Source organism: Vigna unguiculata, chromosome 10 (assembly GCF_004118075.2).
Source record: "Vigna unguiculata cultivar IT97K-499-35 chromosome 10, ASM411807v1, whole genome shotgun sequence".
NCBI classification, from domain to species: Eukaryota; Viridiplantae; Streptophyta; class Magnoliopsida; order Fabales; family Fabaceae; genus Vigna; species Vigna unguiculata.
Genome location: NC_040288.1, coordinates 34,800,906 through 34,818,922, shown reverse-complemented (window position 1 = coordinate 34,818,922; position 18,017 = coordinate 34,800,906). Strand labels below are relative to the sequence as shown.

The 18,017-nt window shown below is 31.7% G+C and overlaps 1 protein-coding gene and 1 long non-coding RNA gene across 3 annotated transcripts; both read left to right on the top strand.

Moving 5' to 3' along the window:
• Positions 1 to 1,064: 1,064 nt before the first annotated feature.
• Positions 1,065 to 7,114, top strand: LOC114166410. 2 transcript variants are annotated; one of them, XR_003599917.1, is made up of 3 exons: positions 1,065 to 1,172; positions 1,297 to 1,380; positions 6,997 to 7,114. It is a non-coding gene; the product is annotated as an uncharacterized LOC114166410 (long non-coding RNA). The 2 variants fall into 2 exon arrangements; XR_003599918.1 differs by having other exon boundaries at positions 1,071 to 1,172; positions 1,294 to 1,380.
• Positions 7,115 to 10,958: 3,844 nt separating this feature from the next.
• LOC114165599 lies at positions 10,959 to 17,103 on the top strand. The gene is made up of 5 exons (XM_028050183.1): positions 10,959 to 14,163; positions 14,245 to 14,493; positions 14,566 to 15,264; positions 16,170 to 16,982; positions 17,098 to 17,103. The coding sequence occupies exons 1-5, from the start codon at positions 10,987 to 10,989 to the stop codon at positions 17,101 to 17,103; spliced, it is 4,944 nt and encodes a 1,647-aa protein (XP_027905984.1). The 5' UTR covers positions 10,959 to 10,986.
• Positions 17,104 to 18,017: the final 914 nt, after the last annotated feature.

Sequence of the window (18,017 nt, the reverse complement as noted above, 5' to 3'; positions counted from 1 at the left end):
AAAAACTAAAAAGACAATGAAAAGAAAAATAAAAATTATGTTAATAAATATTTGATTTAATTACTCTTTTGATTCATGTTTTGATTTAAAAATGTTAAGTTGGTCCTCCAATTTTTTTAGTCTCAATTTGATCCCGATTTTTGAAAAAATTGATGTAATTCGATCTTTCATAATAAATTTCGTTAAATTCTTCGAAACAGATAAATGATCTTTTCATTAAAATTGAGACTCTTTATATGAATAATTTGCTCTGTTGGTATAATTAACTTAATCCTAGTGTCAATTTTTAAATAAAAACAGGGGCAAAAGAAAAATTAAACCTAAATATTTTTTATTTTTTATTATATTTAATTTTATATTTAATTTTGTATTTACATTAAATGTTATATTTAAATAAAAGAAATAAAAAATAAAAAATTTAATTTTTATTAATTTTTAATATATACTACTATAAATTTAAAATTTAAAATATTTTTTATATTATATATATATATATATATAAATAAAAAAAATTCAAAATTTTGGGGGACCAGCCCCTCCCTGGCCCCAGAAAGCTCCGCCCCTGCAAACAGCTAAGTCCCATCCAAATCCAACGACGCTCACTCTTCATTGTTTGTTCTTTCTTTCCACATTTTAAATGCGACTTAAAATTTTGTTTTTTTTTTTTTTTGTGACAGTCAAAAGGTACATGAGTCACACTCTCGACCAACCAAGTACTCGAAATTAATTATACCTTTTCTCAGAGAACCAGAAGCAAAACAGATATCAAAATAAGAAATCAATTAAATTAAATCTTATTCTCCTTTTTAAAAATCCAAGCATTTATTATGAAGAACAGTAAATAGTACGCAAGTGTGGTGAGTAAAGAAAAATACTCTAGCTTGTGTTTGGTTACAAACATAGATGACCCCTTTCAGAGAGAAGTGAAGATATTTTTTTTTTGTTGTTATGCTTTCCCCATTTTCTTGTCCGTGCCATTTTATTGGGTTTTCTTCAGGTAGACTACACCATCGTGCATATTATAAACTAAGTTTACCAACATTCAGTTTTCTTCTCAGTTTTCTTCTCAGCTTTCTTCTCAGCTTTTCCTCTCATCATAACTTTCAGTTTATTGCTTACGATTTCAAATAGTGACAAGTAAAATACTGGATCATCCAATCCCAATAAGACAGGTATATATTTTGTTCCTTTCTCTATACCTTATATCCATGCCATGTCTATTCTTACTTGAGATTGTAAGAAATTTTGTTGGACGAAATAAGTTTCCTGCAATAATAAAGTTTAACACTGCAGCAGCTTCGAACAAGTAAGAAATGGAGTACTTGCTCTGGTGAAGACTAAGAACAGCTTTCCTCATTCTAAGTTTGTGGCACACTTAAGGTATGAGATCCTTATAACACCCTTCCAAGTTGCTTTCACTGTTTTAATGGATCCATTTGCTGAAATGAACACACTTCACTATACAAAGTCAATTTTTATCTTCTCTTTTGAATAGGTTTACATAACTACATGATTTATAATGAATAGTTTATTATAACTGTTTGCTGATCGTTTATATATATTATGGGTGGAAAACAATTTAACACTCATTCTATATATCTAAAATTAAATCCACAATTTACCAAAAACAAAAGTTAAAAAATAATTTCATCAATTTAATTTTATTAAGGATTAATGATCTATTTATTATTAATTATTTTTCAAATTTTAGTTAATTCTTTGATTAAAATTTAATAAATCAAAATTAATCCAATAGTTTATAAAAATTAAATCATAATTTAAGATAGAGATGGATAGTTCCGCGTCGATGGTCAATTGTGCCAAAGATAGAGATGGGCTGACCCTAGCTGAAAGTAGAGCCTGACCGATCTGGACACAAGGTTGAACCAGACTAATGGTTGAGATGGACTGAAGGTGAAGAGCTAAAATTTGGCAGAATTTGGTTGAGCCAACCCCAACCCAAATTCGGCCGAATAAGATCGAGTCGGTTCTAGTCAAAATCAATTGAGTCGACTTTGTTCAAAATTAGACCAAATTCGGGACAGCCCAGACTGAAACTCAGTTGAATTAAGCCAAGTTAGCACTAATCAAAAGTCGGTTGAGTCAGTCCTAGTTGAAACACGGTCTAATTATTCGGTCGAGCTGGTCTTGGCCGAAAGGTTGAGACTAGCCAACATGGGCATGAAATCAAGATGGGTTGGATTGTGTTGAATGTTGTGACATACTGACTTGGGTTAAGACATGGCTGGAGTTGAGGGATCGGCTAGTCGAAGCCGAGGGTAAGGACTGGTTGGACACTGTCGAGAGGATTGAGACAGTTTGGGTCAGGTTGACAACACAAGTTTTAGAAAATTCAATTTAAATTTCTTTTATAAAAATTGGATTTTGGATTTTAAACATGATCCAAATATTTGGATCTAGATTTAAATCTTGATCCAAATATTGGGATTTGAATTTAAAAAAAGTCCAACTTTGTTCTACAACATAAAATGGATTTGGATCCAAACTATAATCTAATACTTTAGATCTAAAATGGATCTGAATTAGATTTTTCAATCCATGTCTACACGTACTTGAGATTGTAAGAATTTTCTTTCCACAAAATGTGTTTTTTGTCATAATAAAGTTTAACACTGCAGCAGCTCCGAACAAGTAAAAAATGGAGTACTTGCTATGGTGAAGACTAAGAATTGTTGAAATAAACTCACGCACATGAGATCAAGAAGCTGAGAATGAGACACACATCACAGAATATAAACTTTAACTTTGCTATACGTAATTTTTATTCAACTCGTGAGGCCTTTAAATAGCCACTCATGGTGCATCAAAATAACCACTTTAACCAAATATTAACAAACCAAACTAAATCTTAACTACTATAACTAATTAAAATAAAAACTAACTTAAATTTGTTTGATAATAACTACACCTAACAATTAATATAACTACCCTATTATATTGCAAATAAAAACCACCTAATAATAATTAAAGATTATCTAACAAAACTTGTCCATAATCTTAAATTTTTTCCTCTCATCCTGAGCAATCTCCTAAACTCCTGAAACGATGTTGTAGGCAGTAGTTGTCTGAACATATCAACTATCTACTCTTTGTATCTTGCGTTCTCGAGCTCCACACCTCCTTCTTTCACTTTTTCTCGGTTGATTCTCCACCACACCGTGTTTCTCCTTTCATGATTAGTCGGGTTCTTCATTATCTCCATAGCTGACTTGCTTTCCTCTTTGACCGACTTGAACTTCTCTTTGTCTGTGACCGACTTGTACTTTCCTTTGGCTGACTTCATCTTAACCTTGGTTGACTTGCCCTTTGTTGGGTTCTTTATTGTTTTTATGTCCGGCTTGTCATTAATCGGGTTCCTCTTAATAGGTTGAGCTCTTTTTAAGAGATCGGACAATTCCCATGCCTTCTTCACACATAACTCATCATCTATTTCAAGTCGTCACTTCTCATCTTGCACCTCTAGTACAATTCTAAGATCCTTCTCGGCATGCATTTGCTCTTGCAAACTTATCACTTCTTGTTCAAGTTCCAGACGCCACTTGTGTGAAACCTGCTTTCTTCTCTTTAAGCTTGTTTGTAGCTCTACATTGCCTTTAACTTCCTTTTCAAATTTTTGTTGCAAAACCCCTTTTGCAAGCACTTACCTTTTAATGACAAACTCATCTTCTTCAAGATCTGAGCTATCCACACTTCACGCTGAGCTATCCGAGCTACTTGGAAGCTTTACTGAGCTACCTAGGCTCCCTACTAAGCTTTCTAAGATGTTCACTTGCTCCCTTGAACGATATGGGCACTCCACTTGCTCCGCTGACTTAATCAAGCTATTCGGACTTCCCACCGAGCTAACTAAGTTGGCCTCATGCTCCACCGAGCTTTTCACATACTCCACCGAGCTATCTAAGCTGGCCTCATACTCCACCAATCTCTCCACATGCTCTATCGAGCTCTCCAAGTCCCTTTTTGGCTATCTGAGATTTCCACATTCTCTGCCAAGCTTTCCGAGTTATCCGCATGTCTTGACGACCTTTCCATGCTACTGGATTGATTTAAGACACTCAACCTTCTTGCCGACTCCTTCACTTGCTTGTGCTCATCCCTCGAGCTACATCCTATCATTTCTCCAACCCGTTCATTCTTTTACATGTGTCAGATTGTACCATGTCCTTTTACCGCTACCTTGGAATCATCTTCACATAACACTAATCTGACCCCCATCTTGGTGAGTTCCTTGAAGAAACTCTCATCTCCATACATGTGATTGCTCGCTTCAATGTCCATATACCACCTGGACTAAGCTCGTCATCTGATCTCCTTTCCTTCACATAGCCCGAACGCTACTCGACTTTCGATTTACAACTTCTGAGTTCGGCATCTGAGTTTTGCATCATCATTAAAATCCTTATCTCTTCCTCGTCATCTTCCTCTATGAGAAGAGTTTTCATCTTTTCTTCAGTTCGACAAAACTTCGCTATATGACTAGCCTTGCCACAATGGTAGCAGCTTACCGTCTGCATTCTCTTGCATAATGGTTGTACTTGTCACACCTGAAACATTTCACTTCTAACTTGGACCAATCTCCTCGGCCGTTTTCTTGACCATGGTCACGCCAGTTTTGCAACCTGGCCTGATTCGTGTCGTCTTTAACATTATCTCGGTCACGTCTACCTCGTCCTTGGTCACCTCGTCCTCTACCTCCATGACCTCCGCCTTGTGTGTTCTGAGTTTCATTCAAATCCAGTTCCTTCTTCTCCCTTCTCATTTGTTAGTGGGCCTAAATGACCCAGTAAATTCTTCCACTGAGAACTGGCAAGTCCTTTGACTCCTCGATGGCGCATACGATGCTCTCGAAATCATCTGTCAATGATCTCATGATTTTCTCCACAACCTGACTTGGTGGCATTGGCTCTCCATTCTTGCCGAGTTGGTTGGCCACCTTCTCTACTCGAGTTATGTATTCGGTTACTTGCTCTCTGTCCTCCATCTTCAGGTCTTTAAACTCTCCTCTAAGTGCTTGAAGCCAAACATGTCTGACCCGGTCATTCCCTTTGTATGCAACCTCCAAAATATCACATGCTTCTTTTGAGGATACAACGTTCGCAATCTTCTCGAAGCTTGACTCGTCCACTGCATTATATAAGAACTACAAGGCCAACTTGTCTTTCACTCGCGTTTTTTTCAATGCGGTATTCTGGGCTACCATCTGATTTGAGTTCTCTGCGGGTTCTTGGTATCCGCTCTTCGCTATATTACATATGTCTTGGGGTCCTAGAAGGATCTTCATTTGTAGACACAAATTATCATAATTGATTTTCGTGGTCAACTGTGGCACAATCATACAAGAAATAGGTACAAATCCGTTGTGAAGTATATACATCTATTATTCCACCAAAGTGAGGTGTACACTTTGGTATCTTTTAAATGAAGGAGTTTTGAAACTCATCCTATTATGTAAAGCTTATTGCATACTTCTTTGTTAAGTGGAGGTGTTAGAAGATGTACCTTCTAGTGCATCCTTTGCACCAGTAAGGACGGAGAAGAATCAAAGGTAAGATGCCATGGAGGAGGACATGAAGTCACGATGAAGTCGATGGAATCACGTGGAAATTTATGAAGTTAAAGAGATTCCTTCTTGGTGGTTAATGTTTTCTTGGCATTCTTTCTATTTTATTGTGAAATTAAAGTCGGTATAGCCTGCTCTGTTTGAAGTGATTTGATCAGGTGATTCACCCTATGTTAACCTTTGACTATGAAAACGATTTTTCTTTTCATTTGCCAATTATTATTTTTTAATTAAATAATTATTTTATAAATTTTACATTTTAAGTATTAATTTCTTTAAATTTAATTATTTTTTTTATTTGGTCATCTTTTTAAATTTTATTACCTTTAGTTATAAAACTGCCTACAAATAAATAAAAAATATTATATATATATATATATATATATATATATATATATATATATATATAAAACATCAGCTGAAGTCTATATTTTGATGTGAGAAGTATGATGCGGACTTAATTGGATACAAACTTTTAAAATTTTAAGAGTCATATAAATATAATATCAAATATTAGGAGTCATAACTATGGTATGAAATATGATGGGTGATGAAAATTTTAGTGGTTACGAAACTATGAGATATAAAATATATGATAGATAAAATAGATATATTATATGGAAAAACATGTCATTTTATTTTATTCATATACTCTCTCTCTCTCTCTCTCTCTCTCTCTCTATATATATATATATATATATATATATATATATATATATATATATATATATATATATATATATATATATATATATATATATATATATATATATAACAAAAAGTAACATGGTATAAAATATAAAATATTTCCTAATTTTAAAATAATAACTAATTTCTAAGATTGAAAGATATTTTAAAAGTAGAAATATTTCTTAAAAACTAATTTAAATAAAAAATATATTAGGTAAATATTTAAAAAAAATGGATTATATAATAAATCTTATGTTTCTTAAAAATTTATTGAAAAAGCAATTTGTCTTATTGTAAATAATGAGTAGTCAAGAAGATATGAAACACATATTTCAATGTCTACATTTGAATGATCAACAATGCATGGAGATTATTGCTTTATTGAAGCAATCCATATGGTAGTCCATGTGAAGTCTTGTTCATTGGATAAATTAAATTAAACTAAGGGTGCCTTCTTCACCCTTCGTTACATTCTAAAAAATGACCAATCAACAATCACATGTGAACAAATAAAAAATAGTTGTCAAATAACTTTACATAATTTTTTTATATAAATAAAGTTACAAAATTATTAATACAAATTTTTTTCAATGTGGATTTAAACAAAATACATAATTAAATGTGCGGACATAAACGAACTTTTACTTTATATAAAAGCCAACATTTTCGGCTCTAACAAAACTTTGACAAATGCATTTCATTCAATAAGCTTTACGATGTTGCAGCTTCACGACCAGGAGAAGATTCAGAAAAAAAGGGTGACAATCGTATTACACGGAGCTTTCGCTGGTGATGATGATCAAGAGTTTTTCTCAGTCTTAATTTGTCTCCATCGTGGCTTAATACGTGGAAATCAAGGATAGAGGTGAGTCCATTTTATGTTTAATAAGGAAAACTTTAGGTGTTTATATTATTTTATTTTATTATATTATCTTATTTTAATGAGTTGAAAATTTATTTATATTAGTTATGGATTTTTTAAATTTATTTACATATAATATTTGTACTATTATTTTTTATATTTTATAGACTTAGTCTATAGTTTGAATAAAAATAAGTTAAGATAAAATAATGTAAATTAACATTTACATGAAAGAAAAAAAAAAGAATAAGCGTGACTATATTCCTGAAGTGATTGAATTGTGTGCGGTTATTTTGATTAGATAAGAAATTTGCATTTATTATCAAGTGGGTTGAGATAAAACAAACTCACAGCAAAAAAGTCCTGATGGTACTGTAAGATTACAGCATATAGACAATGACAATATCAAGGAGAGTATATGTAATGCGTGCAATATTATGCAAAGAGAGAACCAAAACAAACTACAGCAATGGATAATTTGTCTTTATTATTTCAAAACATATATAGTCAATGAAAAATAATTGATAACTAACAATGTATTTTGTAAAGGAAATGTATTTTGTTTAGGAGGTCATGATAAACAAATCCAAAACAAACCGGTTTAATTCCTAAAAAATAGGAAGTGATTTTTACTTATTCAAAAACATTAATTAATAACTAATAATAAAATAAAAAACATCATTCATAAACAAATAACACACTCCTCTTTGCTTTGGGTATAGTAAACACAAGTTTCATTACCATTATCTTGAACTTGTTTGCAGGTAGTAGAGACTTGGTAAAAATATCAACCATTTATTCTTTGGTCATGCACAAAAGTTACAGTACCGTCCCTTTGCATTCTTTCAACAAAAATAACTTATAATTATGTGTTTAACTTCCCCATGAAATAAAGGATTATGGGAAGTAGCTATTGGAACTTGATTGTCAACAAAGATCTTAATGTCTTTTTTCTGCTCAAGATTGAGATAATTCAATATCTTCCTAAGCTAAGCTACAAGGCTTGATTGACAACAACAGTTGTAGCAATAAACTCTGCTTTAACATTAGATTAAACAATTGTTTCTTGTTTCTCTGAATTCCATGATAAAACTCCAGATCCAATACGAAAGCAATATCCTGAAATGATCCTCATGTCATCAATGCACCCTGTCAAATCATTGTCAAAGAAACCCATCAACTTGAGCCTTTCTTAATGCCAAAACTGGTTGTACCATTGATGTATCTAAGTAGTCTTCTAGTAGCCTTTAGGTGTGTTTCACTTGCACAGTCCATGAAGCAGTATAAAATACTTATAGTAGTTAGGATGTCCGGTCTTGTTGCTTTAAGGTGCATTAGACACCTGATCGAACTCCTAAAGTATACCTTATCCACTTTTTTAGTTCCATCTTCCTTGCTGATTTTTTTCTTCATACTCTTAGGAGTGCTCATGGACTTGCACTCTTACTCTTACTCTTCCTTATGAAACTTCTTAAGAATATGCTTGACATATCTTCTTTTTGACAAATGAAAATTTTATCTTGACCTTGTTCAATCTCCATTCTAAGATAATAAGTCATCCATCGAAGATCAATCATCTCAAAAAACTTAATCATTTCCATCTTAAATTAATCAATTAAGATTGCATTATTTTCGGTCATTAAAAGCTCATCAACATAAAGAGAAATAATGAGAGTGTTAACCTTACAATGTTTGATTTAAAGAGAGGACGCAGATAAGCCTATATTTAGCAAATGATTGTTTATTTTATTGTATTAAGTTCTTGTAGGTTGCTTCAATCCATCAAGTGCTTTCTTTAAATGGTAGACATTGCCTTCTTTTTTTTTTTTTTCTCAAATCCTTTAGGTTGCTCAAAATAAATTTCTACATCCAAGAGACCATTCAAAAATGCTGATTTATCATCCAATCAGTACACTTTCAAGTTCAAAATTAGTAGTGTTGGGCAAACTTAAATGTGATTAGTTACATTTAATAGTTATTGCTATAATTAATTGTGTTACGAGATTGCAAAGGTCAAGAGTGATACATTGTAATGATTGTGGAGTTAATTAATTATGTCTTGGTAGTAATTATAAGATGTGTTTAATTCTAGAACTTGAAAGGCCAATTATTTCACAATAATCATTTCCCAACAAGTGTAGTGGTAATAATATCAATAAGGATCGTATCCACATGAATTTAGCAAGTATATTGGTAGTTTTATTTTTGGGTTTTTGGTTTTGATAAAGAGTGCAAATAAAAATAGATAGTAGTAATTAGATAGATTGAGTGGAGTATGGACTATGAATTGATTTCATCTCATCTTATTCTACTACCGGTACCATCTTGTTATTTTACAAATCATTCAATATTTTGGGAGTATCCTTTCTATGTAGATCTAGGTTCATCTTTGATACACTAGAACCTAAAGACTTCAAACCTAGTGTGATTCCTCGATCGTTGTTTTAAAGGATATTGAAATTCAATTCTAAGGTAGGTTATTTAGCTCCGAGTGTGAATATTCAACAAAAACATATTTAACCTGCTAATCTTTAAAATTTAAAATTGTAACCTAATTAACTACTTAGAATAATCAAAATAAAAAAACAACAATAGAGAAGTTTTAAAAAAAAAATCAATAACACACTAGACCTTTTACAATTACCTTCTACACCTCCATATTTTTGTCACGCACTACAAATTTTTGTTAAACATCCATTTTGTCCTGTGATTTATATCTAATATTGTGCTTCTTTGCATTAAACACGGTTACGTGGTTTTTCCCCTTAATTTCGTACTTCTTACTGTCCAATTTCTTCTGCTACACTGAACAAACTCAATTCCATTATTTTTCTCCATTTCATCATTATTTAAATTTTTGAACATAATTTGCTTCATTTGTTTTCATTATCTCTTGAATTCTCTTTCATTCTACACCCTATTGAGAAATTTAGGAACGTGGGCGATTATAAAATGAATTCCTTCTTCCTAAAAAACAAATCAAAATAGAACCGAGAATATGCAAAGGGAGAAAATAAAGAAAATTAGATGGTGAAAGGAACACCAAAGTCCCCCAGCTCGACTAGGAGCATAAAAGAATTGTACAAAGATGGAGAGCAAAAATTCAGAATTTTCAGTTTGAAAGAGCTTGTAGCTGCAGCAAATGCTTTCATTGGGATGTTGAAGATTGAAGAAGGTGGCTTCAAGAAAGTATATATGGGAACTTTTAGTCCTTGAGGATACGAAACTTTAAAGAAAAAATTATTTTTAAATTGTAAAATTTGAAAACATATTACTTAAAATATATATTATGAATTACACAATTTAATTAATTGAACCACATTATGAAAAATAATTTCAGGTAATTTGAAACACAACACATAACACATAATTTGTTAACTTCCTGATTATAACATTCATAAACATTTTGGATGAGTCAATCTAGAATCTTTCCTGTAAAACTACATCAAAAGTTTTTTACGTTTGTCAATGTGTATGAAAGTGTAGGAAGATGGATGAACCTGATCTTCATTGCCTTTGTCACAAATTATACAACATCCTCGTGATTTTGTTTCCATTTGAAACCTGTTATTAGGCAATAATAACATTTGCGTGCTAGAATTAGGGACATCGTTATTCATTCTATATTTAAGTTGTGAGGAATTTAAGTGCTGAGTTAGAAGAATTGAAAAAAAAGTTCATATGCATTTATGTTGTGTAAACCTTGGTTGCTTGATTGAATATAAGCAAAATATTTAATAAAGTATATTTTACTTTTCTTTAGTAATCATCACTTGACTGATCTGTTTCCACTTTATGTTTTATTGTGAAAGAGATGTAGTCGTAGAGGGTACAAGAAAAAGAAGATCGAAGCATGGATGTTTTGTCGAAACCACTTGATCCAATAATTAATTTTGTTTGGGGTAAGGGTGTTAAGCACGTGACCTACATTTTCTCTTACACGAAAAATTTTGAGGAACTAAATAAGAGAGTTAAGCGCCTTGGAGAAGAAAAACAGAGGTTAGATGGTAAACGTGATAAAGCTAAAAGAAAGGGTGACATTGTTGAAGACAGGGTTGAAGAATGGTTTGGGGAAGTGGGTGAATTTGAGAGTAGGGTTGAGAAGTACAGGAATAATGCAGGTCACAAGAAGACAAGGGGTTTATATTATTTATTTCCTTACCATAGGCACAAACTGGGTAGACAAGCAAAGAAGATGGAAATGGAGGCTTTGAGACTGAAAGATGAGTGCCCCAAGGATGACCAAGTTTCCCATGCAGATAAAGTAACATCTTTTGATCGCCCTAATCCTGGCTACATTGAATTTGATAGTAGAAAATTCATTGTGGAAGACTTTATGACAAAACTTAAAGATCCCAATATCAAAATTATTGGACTCCATGGAGCACAAGGGATGGGTAAGAGCACTTTAATAAAAGAAATTGTTAAAAAAGCTGAAGATGAGGGGTTGTTGGTTGCTGAAATAGATGTAACTGAAAATCCCAATCCACTCAAAATTCAGGAAGATATTGCACACGTGTTAGGTTTGCCATTAGCAGGGGAAAGTGAAAATGTAAGAGCTGATTACCTAAGGAGGTGGTTAAAAGTAGAAAATGTGAGCATCCTTATAATCTTGGATAACCTTCATGAAAGATTAGACTTGAATAGGTTAGGGATTCCGGTTGATGATGATTATGGCTTAAGAAAGAAGAATGAGTTAAGCATAATGTCAAGTAAACAGGGTCCTGACCGCACACAGGATACAGCGGGCAACACACGAGGTACTGATGAAAAGGTGCCAAGAAAGAAGAATGAGTCAAGCACTAAGCCAAGTGATGACAAACAAGGTTCTTCTGGCCTTAAACAGGATCCTGACCACACACAATATACAGCGGGTGACACACGAGGTATTGATGAAAAGGTGCTAAAAAAAGGAAATTTTGTTGGTGATTATCAGGGATGCAAAGTTTTGCTTTCTTCACGTGATAAGAAAGTATTTCCTCGTGATGTTGGGCCAACTTTCAATTTAAAGGAAATAGATGAAAATGAAGCCTTGCAGTTGTTTGAGAAGGTGACCGGAGGAGGTGATAAAATGTCTATGCCAAAAGAAGAAATCCAGAACTATTGTACAGGGTTGCCCATTACAATAGTTACATTTGCAGAGGCATTTAAAAACTGGATTAAGTCAGAAAGCAAACCTACACTGGACAAATTTAAAAAGCAAGGTCTGGTTGAATGGCAAAAGTCTTCAGAGACTCCTAATAAGAAAAAATATGACCTCCCAAAAAATAAGGAACTCAAGTTCATTTACTTGCTTTGTGCTCAAATGGGTCACCTACCGCTGGTTAATGACTTGGTGAAATATTGCTTTGGATTAGGTATACTTGAAGGGGTTTCTTCCCTTAGTACAGCTCGAGGAAAGATAAATGAATCGCTCCAAGAGCTGAAAAACTTGAGTTTGGTGTCGTACGAAAATCCTAATATTCATTTCCATATGTCTCATATGGTTCGAGATGATGCTTTAAGTAATGCACTCATGGATCACAATGTTTTTGTTTTGAGAGATGGAAAACTAGATTATTGGCCCGATCTTGAAAAATGCATTTCTATTTCTATATGCAATAGTTACATTACAGATGGGTTTCCTCAAGTCATAAATTGTCCTCAACTTCAATTTTTGCAAATAGAAACTAATGATCCGTCTTTGGAAATACCTCAGAGATTTTTTAGCAGCATGAAAAACTTGTTAGTTTTAATATTGACTGGTTTTCATCTATCAAGCTTACCATATTCAATTAAAGACCTATTGAACCTCAGAATGCTTTGTTTGGAGCGGTGTACTTTGGATTGCAATTTATCGATACTGAGAAAGTTTAAAAAATTAAGAATTCTCAGTTTCTCTGGATCTCAACTTAAAAATTTGCCAGTTGAGCTACGATACTTGGATAAGTTGCGAATGCTGGACATCAGCGATTGTTTCAAACTGAAGATTATTCCACTTGATCTTTTTTCTAATTTGACGTGTTTGGAAGAGTTGTATATAAGAAAAAGCTTGATCAAAATGTTGGTGGAAAAAGGGGAAAACAAAGGTCATAATTCGTTTCTTTCCGAGCTAAAGAATTTGCATCAGTTGAAAGTGGTGGACTTAAGCATCCCGTGTGTTTCAATTTTGCCCAATCACTTATTCTTTGATAGGTTAAAAGGTTACAAGATTGAAATCGGAGACGTTGAAATGTTTTCTGTTGGAGAATTTAGGATGCCTAATAAATATGAAGAACTCAAAGTATTGGCATTGCAGGTAAAGGACGACACTGATATTCAGTCTCATCAAGGCATAAAATTGTTGTTTAAAACATCACAAAGTTTGTTCTTGGGAAATGTATGTGTTCAAAATGTTGTTAATGAGTTGAACATAGACGGATTTCAGAATTTGAAACACTTATCCATCATAAATAACAATGATGTCGAATATTTCAATTCAACAGGTTTGTCTTATTGTGAGAACATTTTTTCCAATTTGGAATCTCTATGGCTCTGCAACATGATGAACTTAAAGATGATATGTCGCGGTCCAATTACACTTGAATCATTTGCCAAATTAAAAACCATCAAGGTTGAGATGTGTTGCCAATTGGAAAATCTCTTCTCCTTCTACGCAATTAAAATTTCTACTAGCACAGGAACAAGTGAGATTTTTAAATGTAATTCTAACATGAAGAAATTTCTAGCTAGTTTAGAAATGATTGAGGTTTGTGAATGTGTATCTTTAAAGGAGATCCTTCAAATACCACCGGATTGTGTTAAGGATTGTGAATGTGAATCTTTAAAGGAGATCCTTCAAATACCACAGGATTATGGTAAGGTTGAGTTTCTCAAATTACGAACTTTGACACTCCAATCATTACCATCATTTACTTGTTTTTATACCAAAGTGGAGAGATCTTGCTGGCCACATTCGATAGAGGCTCAAACTACAAATAGGGGTCACACAGAAATTTCTACTGAACAAGCTGGCCACAATGACAATGCGCCTCCTCTTTTTGGTGAACCAGTATGACATTACATATTTTTCAAACTATTTAAATTATTAACTCATTTGTTGTAAACATATTAATTGTGTATGTGTTTACAGGTTGAAGTTCCAAACTTAGAAAACTTGAATTTATCCTCACTCAACATTCGTAAGATATGGAGCGACCAACACTTATCAAGTTTCTACTTTCAAAACTTGATAAAGTTAGTTGTGAAAGATTGTGATAAATTGACACATCTATGTTCATTACCTATGGCTAGCAGTTTGAAGAAGTTGAAAAGCCTCGTCATAAGTGGGTGTCTGAAAATGAAAACGATTTTTGAGATTGAAGGAGTTAGTGCAAACAAGGTATGTATTGGTATAAATAGTTTTTTGTTTATCTTTTATATGTAATAATGGTTTATTTTCATTAAAATGAAGGTTTGTGTCTTCCCTAAGCTGGAGGAAATCCACCTTAGCAAAATGAAGAGATTAACGGATATGTGGCAAACTGAAGTGGGTATTGATTCCTTTTCTAGTCTCATTTCTGTAAGGATTGAAGAATGCGATGAATTGGACAAGATTTTTCCGAGTCACATGGAAGGATGGTTTGAAAGCTTGATTAACTTGAAAGTTTCTAACTGTAAGTCCGTGAAAGTGATTTTTGAAGTTAGTGATTCTGAAGAAATAGATGTATCTAGTGGGATAGACACAAATCTTCAGGTTATTCTTCTTGATGAACTCCCGAAGTTGAAGGAATTGTGGAGCAAAGATCCATATGGAATTCTCAACTTTAAAAAACTTCGGACTATAGATGTAAGTAAGTGTGATGAACTAAGGAATTTGTTTCCGGCTTCTATGGTAAACGATGTATCAAAGCTTGAACGCATGTCGGTATTGCATTGTGAGAGGATGGTGGAAATTGTTTCAAGTAAAGATGTATTAGAAGTTGACAATGATCCATTAGAGTTTCCTGAACTAACATTTGTGAGATTGTACGAACTTCCAAACATGAAGCAATTCTACAAAGGGAGACATCCAATAAAGTGTCCAAAGTTGAAGGAATTGAGTATGGGCAAGTGTATGAAGCTTAAAAGATTTGAAACAAGTGATGAAAAGTTCGTTTTCTCAGCTGAAGTGGTAAGCAATATTCCATCTTTATCAGAGTTTCAAAACCAAAAAGTTCGATCAAACTTTTATGATATGCCTGATAGAGAATAAAAGAAATATAATAAAAAATATGTAAAAAATTGGAAACAAAAGAAAACATATGATAACCAAAATAAAATTAATGATTGTCTATGGTTGAGAAAAATAAAAGATAAATTAAGTTAAAAAATGAATTTTAGGATTGTTTAGTTTTAAAAAGAAATAAAGGAATGCTACTTTGTTAAATTTTATTCATACTATTATTGTTATTATTTTCATCAATGTTTTCATTTTTAGTGTCATTAAAAATATTTGATTTGTAGTAAAGGCTTTATTGTCAAATCTATATATTTACACAAGTGTTTCCTATATAATATTTTTTTATTGAAGCATACTACATTTTAAGTCAATAATTATTACATATATATGCACACACATAATTGATTTGACTCTCCAACCTTAGTTTTTAATTAATATAAATTGAAATTCTGAATGGTTTATAAAAAATGTTTTAAACATATCTTCAGAGAAAACTATAACATAATTAAAAACGAGGTTTAAGTAATACTGTTTTATTTTCTACACACAGGAACAACCTTTGGGATTTCTAAACTCATTTTTTTTCTTTTAAAATCTTACATTAATACGTCCACGACATTAATATAATTAAATGAAATTCTGAAAATGAAGTTCCTATTTTAATTCATGATTTAAGTTTTTTAAAGGACAAACAACCAAACGAAAACAAAAACGATACACAATTCTGATCATAAAGAGTTACAATTCAATGCAAACTACAAAAACCAAACAAAAAAAGGGTAAAATAAAAAAAATTTGAAGCGGGTGTGCTGGAGACATTTAATTCAGTCTACTTACTATTTACTTTGATTGTTTAGGTGTTCCCCAAGTTGGAGTACATGGAAATTGACTTCCTGGAAGCTCAAAATTGGTTATCCAATTACAAAATGCTGAAATTAAAAGAGCTTATTATCTTGAATTCAGTCCACCGCCCAGATCTTTTGTACCCGTTTTTGTACAAAATGCCAAATCTAGAAAAGTTAAAATTGACTTCTTCTTATTCTGGATCGTTGCAAAGTACAAACATTGGGCAGCATGACAGATTGAGAGTTGTATTACAGTTGAAGCAATTGTTTATTTGTTCCTCAAAGTTAAAGGATATAGGATTTGAACGAGACCAAGTTCTAGAGAGGCTGGAGCTTTTGAAATTAAAAGATTGCGACAATTTGTGCAATTTAGGTCCTTCCTCTGTATCGTTGAGTTACTTGACATGTTTGAAACTGAAGAGATGTAATGGATTAAAGAATTTAATGGCATCCTCCACGGCCAAAAGCATGGTTCAACTTAAGACCATGAAGGTAATAGACTGTGGTCAAGTAGAGCAAATAGTAAGCAACGACGGAAGTGAAGAAGGCAAAGGGATCAAAATTGTATTCAGCAAATTGATTTCTATAGAACTTGTGGGGCTAATGAACATGACAAGTTTTTGCGGTTACAAGAACTGTGAATTCGAGTTCCCATTACTGGAAATATTGATAGTAAGAACTTGTCCAAAAATGGAGAAATTCAGTGAAAGAGGATTAATAGCACCAAAGTTGAAAGATGTATATGGTGTGGAGGGAGATAAAAAAGCTCAATGGCAGTGGGAAGGTGACTTGAATGACACCATACAAGAAATTTTCCACGATAAGGTACTTTTTAATTTATTTAATACTATTTCTCCTAATTTTATGAACTTTTCTTATATGGGAAAAAAATTAAAAAAACATGATTGGATATTACAAATACATTTTTTTTCCAATAAAGCTTTAAATGGAAGTACGTTGAGGTTTTATTTTTTTTAATTATGTTTTTTTAAGTCCTTTTATCTATTTATTAAATTAGATCTGTTTTTTGTTTTAAGATTTTCACACAACACGGTTACAAAATGTCCATTATAATTAACTAGTGAAAATACACATTACGATAATGTGTGTTCCCTTCTTGTAATAAAAAATAAATAAAGTTATAATCATAAAAATAAATAATTTTTTTTTATAATTTAGTTATAAATATTTTTTATTTATTTAATAGATGATTTTTATTTATTTAATTTAAAAAATTAATTAAATAAAAAATGTTTAAAAATAAAAAAAAATTAGTTAAATTTAAATAAAACAATAATTTTAAAGATAAAAGTAAAAAAATGACACAAAAAAATCTTTTTTATGAGTATAAATTAATAGATTTTATACATTAAAATTTGTGTTTTTTAAATAAAAGTAACACAATTTGGCACGCTAATTAATTAGTAAGTATTTTTAAATTTAAATTTAAAACAATTAAAAAATTCTAAAAATAATTGTAATATAACACTTTTAATAACTTTACTTATATATATTTTCATTGTTATCGCTATGAGTACTTTTAAATAAATAAACTTATTTTTGGATATATAACTATTTTAGTAAATTTGTAGTATTACATTATACTTGTCTAAAAATATAAAAGAAAAATAGTATTACTATTTATTTTATTTCATATTAATAGTTATTTTAGAGTAATGAGTATATTAAATTTAATTAAAATCAACAAAATATTTACATAGTAATTTGATAATTTTAATTTATATACCATTTGTACTGTTATTAGTACTAAAAAATATATTATGAATGAAAACATATATTTTTAGTTATTTTAAAGTGATAATTTAAAAATAAATTATTAAAGGTACGGCGGCTATAGTA